The sequence below is a fragment of the Parasteatoda tepidariorum genome, chromosome 4 (assembly GCF_982258835.1).
Source record: "Parasteatoda tepidariorum strain Cologne lab strain chromosome 4, Ptep-v5.0, whole genome shotgun sequence".
NCBI lineage: Eukaryota > Metazoa > Arthropoda > Arachnida > Araneae > Theridiidae > Parasteatoda > Parasteatoda tepidariorum.
Genome location: NC_141758.1, coordinates 53,160,119 through 53,174,977, shown reverse-complemented (window position 1 = coordinate 53,174,977; position 14,859 = coordinate 53,160,119). Strand labels below are relative to the sequence as shown.

Here is a 14,859-nt window from a genome sequence, read left to right as displayed (position 1 = left end):
ATAGAAATGGGATTTTAAAAGTTTTTCAAGAACCTCGAGCAGGGGTCATTTCAGAGAAAATTTATGTTAATGGACTCTTTCACATTCAAACAATTAATTCTTTTTTTCACAAAGGGGGGGGATTTTTTTCACCAAAGGAAACCGATTTTATGGTATTTTTAGATTCAGGTAAAATAAAAAATCACAAAAATAGGTCCATAATTCCACAAATTAAAAAAAATATGAGTAGATTTTTAAAAAATTCCTTTAACAGTCCTTTCATAAAAAGTCTGGAATACGCTCCGTTGAGCTTATTCCGTCCCAAAATTAGAACCCGATTTTTCCAAATTCACGAAATAATGAGTTGATTTTTCACTATTTCCTTTCACGGATATTTAATAAAAAGTCTAGAATAAGCTCTGTTCCGTCCCAAAAATAGAACCCTATTTTTCCAAATTCTCGAAATAATGAGTATATTTTTCACTATTTCCTTTCACGGATATTTAATAAAAAGTCTGGAATACGCTTCGTTGAGCCTATTCCGTCCCAAAAATAGAACCCTATTTTTCCAAATTCTCGAAATAATGAGTATATTTTCCACTTTTTCCTTTCACGGATATTTAATCAAAAGTCTGGAATACGCTTCGTTGAGTCTATTCCGTCCCAAAAATAGAACCCTATTTTTCCAAATTCACGAAATAATGAGTATATTTTTCACTATTTCCTTTCACGGATATTTAATAAAAGGTCTGGAATAAGCTCTGTTGACGCCATGCTTCTATTCTTATTACAAACTTGTTAAATTCATAAAACGTTTATTATAGAGTATGAAACTAAACAATTATTATAGCGTATGAGAGTATGAAAAGAACTGGCTTTGAATTTGAAGTAAGTTATTCAGTCAAAAATTGATACGTAGTTCTAATACTTTTTTTTTTTTTTTTTTTTTTGCAACTGATAATTTTTCCTCAAATTTAAGAAATTCTTAAAGGGATGCTTTTAAAAAACTTTCTGGACGAACAGAATTGCTGCTGCCGCCATTGCTTAAAGAATTATCGCCAAAGAAACGCGCCGAAAAAAAAAAAGAAAGAAAGAAAGCCTTTTGCTTTTAAAACAATTATCGACACAAGTGGCTGTTCGGCTAATAAAAGCAGAAGATAGAACTTTAAGCTGTTGACGTATATTTCATTTTTGAATCAAAGTAATCGGAAGATAGAACCTTATCATACACTGCTTATGGCCTACATTTCATTTTTGGAGCATTGAAATAATCGATTTGATTTAACTTTAATCAGCTTAGCTGAAAGTATAATGGTATTAGAATGATTTCGATTTAAATTATCGTGTTTCAAGATGAATAGTCTTGTTTCATTCGCTCGTGTTTGTCAATTTTACGATACCATGTTATCGTGGTAATATCATTTTATGATATTCAATTATAACAATGACATGATTTTTATATTGTATAAAATTTGTTATCCTAGAGGTTTCTTGCTAGCAATATATTCTTTCTAAGAAGATCTGTTACGAGTCAACTGGTGCTTTTCGACAAAGCATAACAATTGTACCTCGTTATTTTTTGTACTCACATTCAGACGTGTATAATATACGTGTATATTTTGAGTCATTCGATTTACTATGTTATTAATGTGTGATGAGAATTAATTCTGTCTTATATATCAAACGGCACAAGATTTTTTTCGTTTGAAAATAATTGTGTGTTCTCCAATTTTGATCCATGTCTTCTCTATTTTACTTTCTATGATTTAATTAAATCACGATTTCCGTAAATCGCCACCTATTTGTGGCTCCAGTAAACCCTAGAATGTTTTGTTTGTCGATTTTTCATCAACCCACTGTACGATTGAATGATTTGGATGTTTTCATCTCTTTTGTCGCCTGGTTTATTATTTCCATAACTTTGAACTATGTGATAATTATCCCGTCACATGGGAAATCTATATCTGGAGATTTCTGTATCTTCAGTTATACTCCACTTCTTGATGTGATTTATTATCAGGAATCGTTTAATATTTTGGTAAACCTTATTGGCGATAGACTTAATATTTAGTATAATTGATATCTGATTCAGGGAAACTTTACACCGAAACTAAGCGAAAGCTTTATAAAGATGATCTAAGATCATTATAAAGGTGACCTCTTTTTACAGACAATTTAAAATGCTAGTACATTCACAACTATTATTCTAGTTGCAGAGCTAGCACAGTGGCAGTACAAATTTTGATAATATTGTATTAGCTGCCAAAATTGTTTAATTTTTTTATGCTTTTTGCCATCAAACTAGATTCATGCGTTTTTTTTTAAATTTAGTTAGCCTTCTATTTTAGTTCAGTAAGAATTTTCTCATTCTATTATTTTTTTTACATCGTACATTGAGAGCCAGTGGTATTTTAGAAGTTACTCACGTTGTTCCCAGTTAATGTAAGAACAGACAGCGAAATGGTTATGTCATCATTAATACTAGTCATTAATTCTGTGTTTTGTGGTCATTTCAGACATGGATGACTCCTTGCACTGTGATGGCAGCTCCGCTCCTTCAGACCGAGCGAGCAGCACCTTGGATACCATCACGGATACGACGGAGGGCCGTTGTAGTGCCATCGGCGGCCAGCCAAGCCCCAACCTGCTCGACTCTGCTCTGCCTAGCGACAGTGACCACAACTTTGACCACCACAGCTCCGAAGAGGAGCTAGAAGTGATAAACTGCAGCACAAGCGGAGGGCCTAGCAAGTACCCGGAGAAGCGGAAGTGGTCGCAGGCCAACAACAGACTTAGTCTCGGATCCGGGTCCGGCTCGGACGAGGAGGTTCGGGACCTAATGTGTGTCTCGGCACCCGTCGAGTTCCGTTCCTCTCCGCCGGCCAACGTCCCCAAGCCCAGCCGGTCGCTTTCGCCTCCACCTAAGCTATTCCACGCCTCGACGACGATCCCACCACATGAGCTGTGCTCCGTCTCGCCTAGGAAGAGACATAGGCGCACACTCCTGGCTGCCTCGGCGGCCACCTCTACTAGTACAAATCTTGTCGACCATCGACCGTCTCTAGACTTCGAAAAAATGCAGCAGGTAGGTCGACTTCTTTCTTCGCCCATAATACCTATTCTAATATGCTGTTACTACCTCTTCCTTAGAGCAGAACAGTTAGATAACTAACATCATTCGTGAATTATGAAGCAGACGTGAATGTTCCGATGACTAATAGGCAACTATCCCGTTACTTCAGCATACCGTCCGAGGTAGGACGTAAAACATTTTTGAAAGTAATCAAAAAAGCATTTAAAATAACATGTCAATATTCGACATAAGTTTACTGGACCTCTGGCCGGGCAAGATTGACTCAGCCCTTCATCCCTTCAGTGGGTCGATAAAATGAGTACCACTCAACCTGAACAACTGCTCGTGCACCCCAGAGCCCAAAGGTCAAGAAAACTGAGATGGGCACAGTAGGCCTTGGCCCTCTGGGCTGTCACACCACTGAATTTAGTTTAGTTATTGAACTTTAAGGACAAAATATTCTACATAAACTTATGTTTATCTTTTCGTTACGAGAATAAATTTTTTTCCTCCAATAATTTTCTTAATTGATTTTTCAGAAGGATAAAGCTGCTGCACAATAATTGTCTTATTAACTTTTAAAATGTTTTGTATTTCCAAATATAACTTTCATTTGATCAGTATATAAGTTGTTATTCATCAGGCTATCGCAATACCCCAGAATGGAATGTCTCAAATGTAATGCTGCTTCCCTACAATAAGAAGCGCCCTCTATTAATAAAAATCGAAGTTACTTGCTAAAGTTAGTCAACAACTCTGTTCTCTGTTCATAATAAGTGTCAAACCACCTAATTGACGTTATTTGAGATATCAATATCTTTTTTTGATCAAAACAGTTTTTCATTACTCTTAATTGAACGTTGATAAAACAAGTTTAAGCTATGTTATTTTTACACAAGACCGATTTAGAAGCTTTCACTTATGGGTTCAATTTTTGCTTGGTACTACATTTTAAATGAACACAAGTTTTGTGGCGGTAATTGTGCGTTGGACAGCGGCCGAAATTTAATTATACGATTTGAAAATCTAAGCAAATGGAGGAACTAAAAAAAGTGGGAACTGCTTAGGCTAAACTTATAAATACTATTTTAGGTCATGCAGCAAGAATGATTGACAAATTTTACAAACTAATAAATTGTCTGTGAATTAGATTTCTTCTGAATCGTGGCACTAGATTTCTAGTAATTCGCGGAAACTTCGAGCTGTTACACATAATTCAAGGTAACAAAAGTCAAGACTTGGTGGTGCTACAATCTTAACTTACTTTAATTTCACATTTGTTTTACATACTATTTAAATGGGATTTTAACCCTAAGAGTTAGAATCCTGGAAGAAGATCGTGGAAGAAGAAAAAATTGTAGTCACTAAGTTCCATTTTCTGTTTAATATTAGTATTGAAATTTCTAACTAAAAAACCTATTATAATTAGTATGCCCGTTAGACAATTGGTTTCAGGTTCGATTCGCTTAAATTTCAAATAAAAGAGAATGTATATCGTTAATTATGCTAATTAGTTCTTCATAGTCAATTAGTTCTGATGAACATTCACAGCTGCTTCATCAACTTATATTATGTCCTCCTCTACGCCATTTTCAGTTTTTCACCTGAATTCATTAAATCATTTAATTCATTATTAATAATAAATTTCATGTGGAAATGACTAATTATAAACTATTGCATGTTGTATTAATATATTAATTCATTTAATGAAGCTGAAAGTCGAATTAAGATTTGGCTAAAAATGCTAATTATTTGCATCTTAATAACACATCTTGAATGCATTTAGTCTAACGCAGCTATGCTTGCAAATTCGATTTTTGATGTAGGAAAGTAAATTTCAAAACCAGGCGTGTTTTCTTGAATAAATTTTGAAAGCATAAAAGGTTTTAGCTCAAAGTAAAATCTCGTGTGAAGTGACGTGATTCCCTCTTAGAATGTGTTCATGCCCAAAGGCGGTTGAATTCAGCACTTTTACAATTAGTTCCCATTTTTTTTTTTTTTTTTTTAAAGAATAGCGAAATTCATAGTTTGAATCTGAAATTTATTCACGCCTTTTGAAATGCATTCATTTCTATGAACCCTCCATTTTCTTTTTCAATGGAAGGTTATGTTTTAGAATTTTACGATTTTCTTCAATCTTATCGAATTGGCAAGCAACTTGATGAGCTGGATTATTAAGTAAAAAACCAAAATATACTTCCAAAGATAATTTATGTATGTCGTTGGTTCATTGAAAAATCTAGTTGTTTGCAAAACGTCAACATCAATTTGCAATGCGCCAGACTAAATAGAAAAGCCTATTCTTTATTAATCAGTCAGACTTCAGACTACAATCAGCCAACTTACCATTAGGTTAATTAGAAAACATGTATTCTAAAACACTTATTAGCGCCTTTTGCTGCAAATTGTGGATGATATATGAATTCTTCGCTCTTTAATATGCCTATAGACTTCTCCAATTAGTCTGGTTCTTTGCAAAAGAGCTGGTTTTTCCAATTCGCCAACGGCATATGCACTTAAATGTATATGGAATATGCTAATTATTAAAAAAATATATAAGTTATTATTATCATAATTAATTAAGAAATTAATAAAAATAAGTGAAGATATTGCTCTAAGTAAATTTAAAAACTTTCTGTACTTCATAACCGAGAAAAGTATGATATGCTTTTTTTTCCCCCTTCCTTCCAGTTTTAATACTTTCTTGTAAACTAACATATTTTAAATTACTTTTTTCTCATATTATGTATTAATTATCCATGAATTTTCGTTTTAATCATCCTCTCGTGAAATTTCAATTTTAAATTTAAAAATAATTTTATGGTAAACTGAACACCGCTTGGCTTTTAATTATTTCTATGATTAATTTAAAAGTAATACTTTGAAATTGCCATTTCTCGCATTCTACTACCCAAATAGCACTGGTTACTGAGTAGGGGACTTGACATTTTTCAAATTTATATACTTATAAAACTTTATAAGTGTTATATGGTTTTGATGCTAATATATTGCATAGAATCTTTATATGCTATTTTTAAGTAGTACAAACCGCAAAGGAGAAATCAGATAAATATGATAACATAATTTTTTGTTCACGAGTCTTACAGTTCACGCAGTCATGCACTCAACGAAGGCTTTACCTATGATTATTTATTAAATTTTCTTTAGGACATGTTGCCAAAGCCGCATGGGGGGCGGGGTTAAGGAGACCTACCTATCTTCCAATAATTTACCAAAACTTCAGAATTTTATCCATTTTAAATGTACAGTACGATTTTTTGACATATTTGAATATAATGCTTTTTGGACTTTGGATTAAACTAGATTGTGCCAAGGGCATAAAAAGTGGGGTAAAATTAATGTAATATTTTTCTAGCTTAAACTATTAAAATAAACAATTTTCTATTAACAATATTAAAATTAACAATATTCTAATTTTTTGAGGAACAAAAAAGATAGTACTCTTTTAAAACTTTGGTATGTCTATGCGGCTCGGTTATATGGTTCTTCTCAATTCAGCTCAGGAAATTTATAAATTTACAATTTTATTATTTAAGGCTTTAACTCAACTCTAGCACAGTGAAACCTCCAGGAAAGACCACCTTTATGTAGCGACCACCACTATTTACGACCACTTTTGAGAGGCAGGGAATTTTTTCCATAGACTTTGTGTTGAAGAAAACCTTTAAGAAAGACCACCAGAACTTCTCCCGGGCAAACCTTTGCACCAAATACGAAAAATTTAAAATAAGGAAACACTAAAAAATATAAAAACAAAAAATATTAGCAAACCATATAAGTAGATTAAAATGTATTCAAAATATTTGTGTGAGGATCTTATTTAGAGCTCTGTTTTTGACGATCTATGAAAGAAATCTATCTCATGTTGCAGTCTGAGGCACTAAAGACGATTTATTTTTAGAGTTGAAAGTTAAATTCGATTTAAAAAAAAGTTTTTTTTTGCAAAAATTAAGCATCTCAAAGAAAAAACCTCATTTTTTTAAAGCTAACTAATTTCTTATGAAGTAAACTTAAATGCAAACTTAAACAAAAAACGTAATTGTTTATTTATTTAAAATAGATCTATCATTCATAATTGGTAAATTTGTTTTTACACATAATTATATCAGTAAGGATCATTTTTATTGACGCTAAGTTTTATACATCGTTCCGATTTTCATGATGCCAACAAAAGTGGCATTTCCACCACAAGAAAATTACTCTGACTAAAATTAAAATCGTTTGCGAAAAACCATGTCCCTGCTTTAACATTTTGAAGTCATTGGAGATAACCCCTAAGAACGACCAACCTCTATTTACGACCGTTTTACTCGTTTGACCATTTGCAGAGAGTGGTCGCTCCTGAGAGGTTTCACTATATTTACAGAATACGTATGTACAGTCCGCAAAAAAAAAAAGATATCACCCTGAATAACTTTCGTTCTAATGATCCGATTTTCACGAACTAAGTGTCAATCTTAATGGTTCCTGGGGGTGACCTCAAATATGCTAATTAATTAGTGCTAACTATTAATTAAGTTACGAAATCAGACACAAAAACGTACTTTCTCTGAATAAACATATATTTTTTTTTACATATTTGGAATCTAGACACTTGAATTAGGGGGGGTAGACAAAATTTTAAAACAATTGGGTCGTAAATTGGGTTGCAATAAAGGTTTATATATTTGGCGATAGTCCAGAAAACCGCCAAAAAAAGTCGCCTGCGCAAATAAATATTTTAAGATAACCCTTGACTGATTCAAAAGAGAAACGCTTAATTTTACTAGGTTGCTAGGCAACCAATTTCTGACTGTAAAAAAATTGAAATAATGTTTTGTGATTGCTCTGAGAGGTTTAATTAATAGTTAATAGAAAACACCTCGAAGTTTCTAGGCAATAGACAATTTTTAAGTTCATTTATGTCCAAAAAGCAAAATAAATAAATAAATAAATAAAATAAAAAATTATTTTAATCTCTTTTGAAAAGAAAATTTGAATCGATTTATAAGTTTTCAGAATTTAAATACATGAACTTTTTATCTGATATTATTTAGATTATGCTATTTTTGCTATGTTTATTCGAGGATTTCATACTAAAATCAAATTAACATAACTTATAATAGCTATATACAAAATTTTAGGGATAATGATTTTTACAGCTTTAATCGAGTCTTCTAGGCATGAAAGTTTGAAGGAAAAAAAAGTGCATGAAAAATAAAATGTAGATTGTATAGTAATTCTAATGCACTTTCACAAGGTTTTCTGTATTTACGATTTCTTTTTTCTATAACTCAATGAATTGCTGAATGTTTAGTGGCATTTTAAAAACATTGAAATATGTTATGTTTAAGAATAAGATATAGAAATAATATGTTGCATATTGTATGATTCATTGTTTAAAAAATTGCTTCATTTTGCTAGATATTTACGTTACATGGTTTTCTTTGGATAAAGATGATTAGCAAATAGCATCCACATGTTTCGATACATTCTGAAACTTACGTTCGCAAATTCACCATAAAATGTCGCACAGCATATTCTTCAATTACGATAAGCTACATTTACCACCAAATACTGCTACTATGATTATTTTTGTTATATATCAGATATATATATATATATATATATATATATATATATATATATATATATATATATATATATATATATATATATATATATATATATATATATATATATATATATATATATATATATATATATATATATATATATATATAACGTCGTTGCCGAGTGGAAGGATTAAAACAGGTCATAGGTCGGGAAGGAGGGTACAAAATTTATTTATTAATTATTAGACAAGAGCAGTCATGAGAATGAGTGAAAGTGCACATGAAAAGTTGCGCTCCTTGGTTATATGTTAGGGAAAATCTTGCAAAGTAAAATCCGTAATATGTCTTAATTTAGGGAAAGAGGGAACTCTTAGTAGTTGCTATTGGTTTATGAAATAGATCGAACGTTTCCCACACAAGAGCAAAGGGAAAAATGTCCTGCTCTTAATTAAATGCATACTTGAGCCAAAAATAGATTTAAGAACAGGATGTGGTTTTTAAAAGTGTGAGAAAGTATTTCGTTTAGAATAATTAATTAGGATGAAGTTTTATAGCAAAGAAACTAACATAAAAAGATTAATTGAAGCTTTTTATGTTATAATATATAATATAAAAAGCTTCAATTAATATATATATATATATATATATATATATATATATATATATATCTGATATGATACTCTCTTTTTAAACAGAGCTCGTAAGGCCCTTAAGATACTGAAATGGGGGCACGAAAACTTAAAAGATTTTTTTTTCCTAATGCCCGCCTGTGTTAACATCAGTCAATTCAGGCATCTACAGGGCGACAGATATCTGTGTGGCCTAAGGATTCCTAACGAGCATCAAACATTCTCAAAATTAAGTGTTCATTCACTGGAAAATTTAGTGTTTATTCAATTTAAGAACTGTTCCTTCACTTGGTTATCTTACTACTTATTATTTAAACCACCAAAAGCTTAAAACAATATTATGTAAGTTATCTAAATTTTTTTTACATAATTTGCATTTAATAACAAATATGTCGACATGCATTTAATAACAAATACGTCATTTAGCTAAAATTACAAATTTTGAAATTTTTATGATTTTTTTTTAAAGACAAGCTAAGCTTAAGTATTCCTTCACTGGTTAGTTTACCCTATAAGATTTTGAGAAATTTGCGATGTTGTGAGAGATGCTTAAAAATATTGACTACGTATTTTTATTAATATTTATAAAATATATATTCAAGAAATTGATGAATATTTTATTCCAAATTTATTCATTCGTATGTATATTATTGAAATTTTATCAGTTATTGAGAAAATAAAAATAAAAAAAAATCACATTAAAGAAGCACAATCTGTTGTATAATCATATTCTATCAGAAGCATGCTTTTATAAAACTCCACATTCTCTGAATAAAATGTATTTTATTCAATAAAATGTTTTATTCAAATTTCTTTACTAAATTGCAAATAGAATTTTAGACGACTAAAGAAACATCGTATTTTATAGCTTAAAAAAATAAAAATGAAAAGATAAGCAAACGATTATTAGCGAAAAAAATATGAATGAAATTTTATGCTAAGCGCGCGAAGTCAAGTTCCTCGCAAGTTTATCACATTTTAATATTAATCGCTCCATTTAATCATTTCTTCATTGTCGCCAAATTATTTTTTTAAAAATAATTAATTTTAATTTTTCTCAGCTTCTAATAAATAAAAACAGTTGAAACTTTAGATTTTTCAATTGAAAAATATGTAGATTAATATGGTATAAAAAAATTCATACCTTATAATTCAAAAATTTTTCATCCTTAATTTAATTAAATAATAAAAAATAATTAACAATTATTAAAAATTATTTTTTTCGTGAAATTATCTTTGGGTAAATGAGTTTTATGACTGGGTGAAATTTTCTTCGAATTGCTTTATTAGTTTTTAAAATATGACTAAAAACGTAAAAAGTGAAATTAACATTAAGGGGTACGAACTTTGAATCGCTCTCCTGACCAAACTATGGGGACCATATTTCCCAGATTGCGGCTACCCCCTATATTTTGAAGGTTAAGAATCCAAATATGTAAGAAAAAATATATGTTTATTCAGAGAAAGTACGTTTTTGTGTCTGATTTCGTAACTTAATTAATAGTTAGCACTAATTAATTAGCATATTTGAGGTCACCCCCAGGAACCATTAAGATTAACACTTAGTTCGTGAAAATCCGATCATTAGAACGAAAATTATTCAGGGTGATATCTTTTTTTTTTTGCCGACTGTACTGATAAAATTTTAGATGTTTCCAAATCAAGTATTGTTTTTATATTTCCTTTCCCGCTGGTTTCATATCGAATATTTCTTTTGCATTTTTATGGGATGTATTCAGCTGTTATAAACTGGTGTATGTTATAGAAATTTAAAGTTAATTCCACGAGTAAAGGCTAAATTTTTACATTACAGTTGCATACAGAATAGCAAAAAGTTGCTATTTTGTAAACTACTTATATGGGGCATAAGTATGAAATTAGCTTTAATCTTTTTTGTAGAGGTCTGTATAATATTTTTTGAAAATCATGCAAAACAGGTATATTACTTGAATGAATATACATTCATTTTATGCAGGGATTCTGAAAAATGTATATTTTGAATAATGGCTTCGTGCTTATACCAAAATAATGAAATAACATTTTAAAAACTATGAATAAATATTTCTCATTGCAATTTTCATATGCTGGATATTTCTTGCCATTTGTAGCTTATATCAACGTTTTTTAAATTATTTTGTTTGTTTGTATCAGGTTGTGTTTTGTAAAATTTTGTTTTAAATGAACCATGTTTTATGAATACGTCTAAACGTTATTCATAAAAATTGTGCTGAATTTTCATACCTACATCACCAAACGTTTAAACATCATGGTAATAGTAATTAAGTTTATGTTTATTACAACAAAATATTAAAAATTGCTAATATCTATTTTCTAGGAAGATTATTTCATTAATTGTTAAGTGAGATGTTATGTTTTAGTTATCCATTTATGAATTGTCTAGATTTGCTGTGATTGTTTAATGAAGCTTAGTTAATTATATTTGTTAATTAGATATGTTATATAAGTTAATTGATAAAACATTTATTCCTGTTAAAATCAATTCTCATAATGATTGTTGCTGATTAGCCTGTCAAGGTATCAGGCCGATTGTTTTTTCATGTACACTATGTCTTTGAAAAGTAAAATATATATCTTAATTGTAAAGTCATACATTTTAAATCTCTGTGTGTATTTAGATATGTCCTTTTAAAAGTGCTGAAATATCATATATTTTGCATAAGTTTATTTTCGTATCGAATTTCAGATGTAAACTAAATGTGAAATAGATTTGATACATATTTCTGGCTTGTACAAATATTTAATTAGTTAACGCTTGTCTAAGTTTGGTGCTACTGGTTAAAGACCATGGCTAAGATGTGAAACTTATTATTTAAAAAAACATTTGTGGTCTTATTTTTCGTGTGCATAAATATCAATAAGAATAGCTGCCACTACGCACAACATCTGTAAATAATGAACTTATGACTTGTGCAAACAGTGCGAAATCTTTTGAATGCGACTTTGTTTCGTGATTTTTTTTTTCTTTGCTTGCAAGAACCTGAGCTCGAATGGTCGTTCAGTGCTCGTTCATGGCTTGTAATAAACCTCTGAGCTGTATCAATGTATTTTATGTTTTAAGAGATGCCAACCGTTATGGAGTTTCCTTAGTTACTACGGAATTTGACCATTGTTTCAATTTTAAAAGTTATTCGGTTTATTGTTAGACATAGCATTACGTCTATATTTTCTTGTAAAAGACATTACAGACCCAGTTTCAATGCTGTATAAAGACTCCATACTAATATCATGAAAACAAAATTTTTGTGGAATTTGTTCAACGTCCAGAAATAAATACAATTGAGATAAAACTACTTGAAAGTGAAGAATATCAAATTCTTTGGATCTTGGGCGTTGCTCTGGGTGTTCATATCTGGGAATTTTGCTCTTTCAGACATGGATTACATCATATTAACCCTTTGACGCAGATGGAACATAGTTGTCCCTTATATTTTTTTGACCCTCTAATTACATGCAAAAATATATTAATTATAGAAAAAGAAATTTAATTGTTACTAAAAAATCTGTTGGATTATCGGAATTATATATGTACTAAAATATAAAAAGAAAAAAAATAGTTTTAATTCATTTTCAAGTATTTAGTAATAAACGATTTTGTATATTAAATGAATTTCAATGATAAATAACTTTTTTTTTTAGATTTAAATAAGTGTAAATTTGAAAAATTGCTTGGAAGTGAATCGTGTTTGGAAGATTTTAGCTCTAACGCTGCAAAGAACACCAAAATTTCGTGCTGTATTTGTGAACCATAAATTATTACAATTCTAACTATAATTATTTTCACCTTTTTTGACCTAAATTAATACAAAATAATGAAAAATATGTTCAATTAACATTCCGCGTCAAAAGGTTAACCAAAAAAAGAAGAAAAAATACTGCGATATTAGTATGGAATCATATCAGTAAATGCATGAAAACTAGCCTGCAGAACATCTGAATTTAATATCTTAAGTATGTTGCTCTCCAGCAAACCTTACATGCAATCAGCCATTTAATATTTTTGACCTGATGTAGGATTTGATTAAATTCATTTAGGCTGAAGTTATCTAGTTAAACATCGTATTTGGGTGTTGACTTTTCGTCAGATTACCTTTTAAGTCGTTCGTTTGACGCAATCTTAAAACATCGATTGCATAATCCTCCACAATTTAACCAAAACTAATTGATATGTTTTATATTTGAATACTTATTTCGATTTAATTATAATTTCTTGCGTTTCTACAACTGGTGATTAAAAAATCGGGTAAATCTTTCACTGAAGCTATGGAAAATACCTTTGAACTGCGGTAAATTGTCTCTTAATGTTGGCATCTCTATTGATTTTAAGCAAAATTTATTTTTTTCAAGAAGAAATAGCTTTTATTATACCAACTTTTTTCTCGATCTCCAGAATCGGCGAAAAAGGACATCACATGGATATGTAACACGGGGAAAGTCGTACATCTTGTGTGAGAATGTTTAGCAACAAATAAATGCCCTGTATAGAGTTTGAAAAGTATGAAAATATAATTTTACTATTTATTAAAAAAACAAAAAAAGTTACCAACCGACAAATGTGATATATTACTCTCTGTTCCTCTTTTTCTCACGAAATAAACTTTTATCACTTTAAATACTGGTTTTCTTTTAATTACATATTCTCTGGCTTATCTTTAGGTGAATAAAAAATTGCACTTCTAACTGTCCTATATTGTATTTGTATTGCATTGCGAACGACTTCTCTAAGTCACTTCTCTACACTTTCTTCTTAACTTCTCTTTAGTTTATTCCAGTTAATATCTTCAATGCCTTTTCTCTCACTTTTTTATTTCTTTTCTTATAACCTTTCTTTGATTTTATTTTTAGCATTATTACAATGTTTTGAAAAATATTTTTTTGTACATGAAATAATCCTAGAAACTTTTTCACGATCCAAAGTATAACACTTCAAAAGGATAAAATTTTAATTTAATTAGTTAATTTTTTTACAATTATGTAAAATTAACTCAAGAATGCAAAAGTATTAATATAAGTTTAACATTTAAAGATTGGAATCGAATTAATTAATCAATAAAAATATTTTTTTAAATTTTTTTTAAAAGTAGTCTAAAGAATCTATTTTGATTTAAACTATATTTTTGAAATCTAATTAATTATATAAAAAAGTGTAAGATCCCATTTTGATTTAAACTATATTCACTCTGTAGTTAATTTAAATGCTTCATAATAACAGCTAATTTAAGAATTCTATATAAAAAGCACAAAAAAAAAATTTAGTTATTCATAATTAAGAAAATATTCTGTTACATAAATTTGAAATAAAAGCTATCTTTGAAAAAAAATTCGTTTCATTTAATAGGATTATTTCATGTTCTATTTTTAAAAGAACTTTCAGAATACTCATTTTCATTGAAAAGTTCTGAATATAACTTGTTTAAACGTTTATAAATCTGAAATTAGATAGTTATGAGCGAACTTGAACAATAACTAGTAACTGATTTGAAAAATTATAAGAACAGTTTATATGAGTGAGGTTTTTCCTTGTTAAGGATTTTGTTTATATTATTATTTTCAATTTTCTTAGCTAGAAATGGAATTTATAATT

At 29.7% G+C, this 14,859-nt stretch overlaps 1 protein-coding gene across 8 annotated transcripts in view; it reads left to right on the top strand.

Moving 5' to 3' along the window:
* LOC107451797 (uncharacterized) overlaps positions 1-14,859 on the top strand; it is a 320,945-nt gene that overhangs the window by 52,801 nt on the left and 253,285 nt on the right. For 5 of the 8 annotated variants that reach the window (XM_071182272.2, XM_071182274.2, XM_071182276.2 and 2 more), the window contains one exon: positions 2,496-3,064. In XM_071182272.2, coding sequence (XP_071038373.1) covers positions 2,496-3,064 — 569 coding nt within the window. Of the gene's footprint in view, positions 1-2,495; positions 3,065-13,665; positions 13,771-14,859 lie in introns of all 8 variants that reach the window. The other 3 variants (XM_016068013.4, XM_016068014.3, XM_016068016.5) reach the window with 1 other exon arrangement.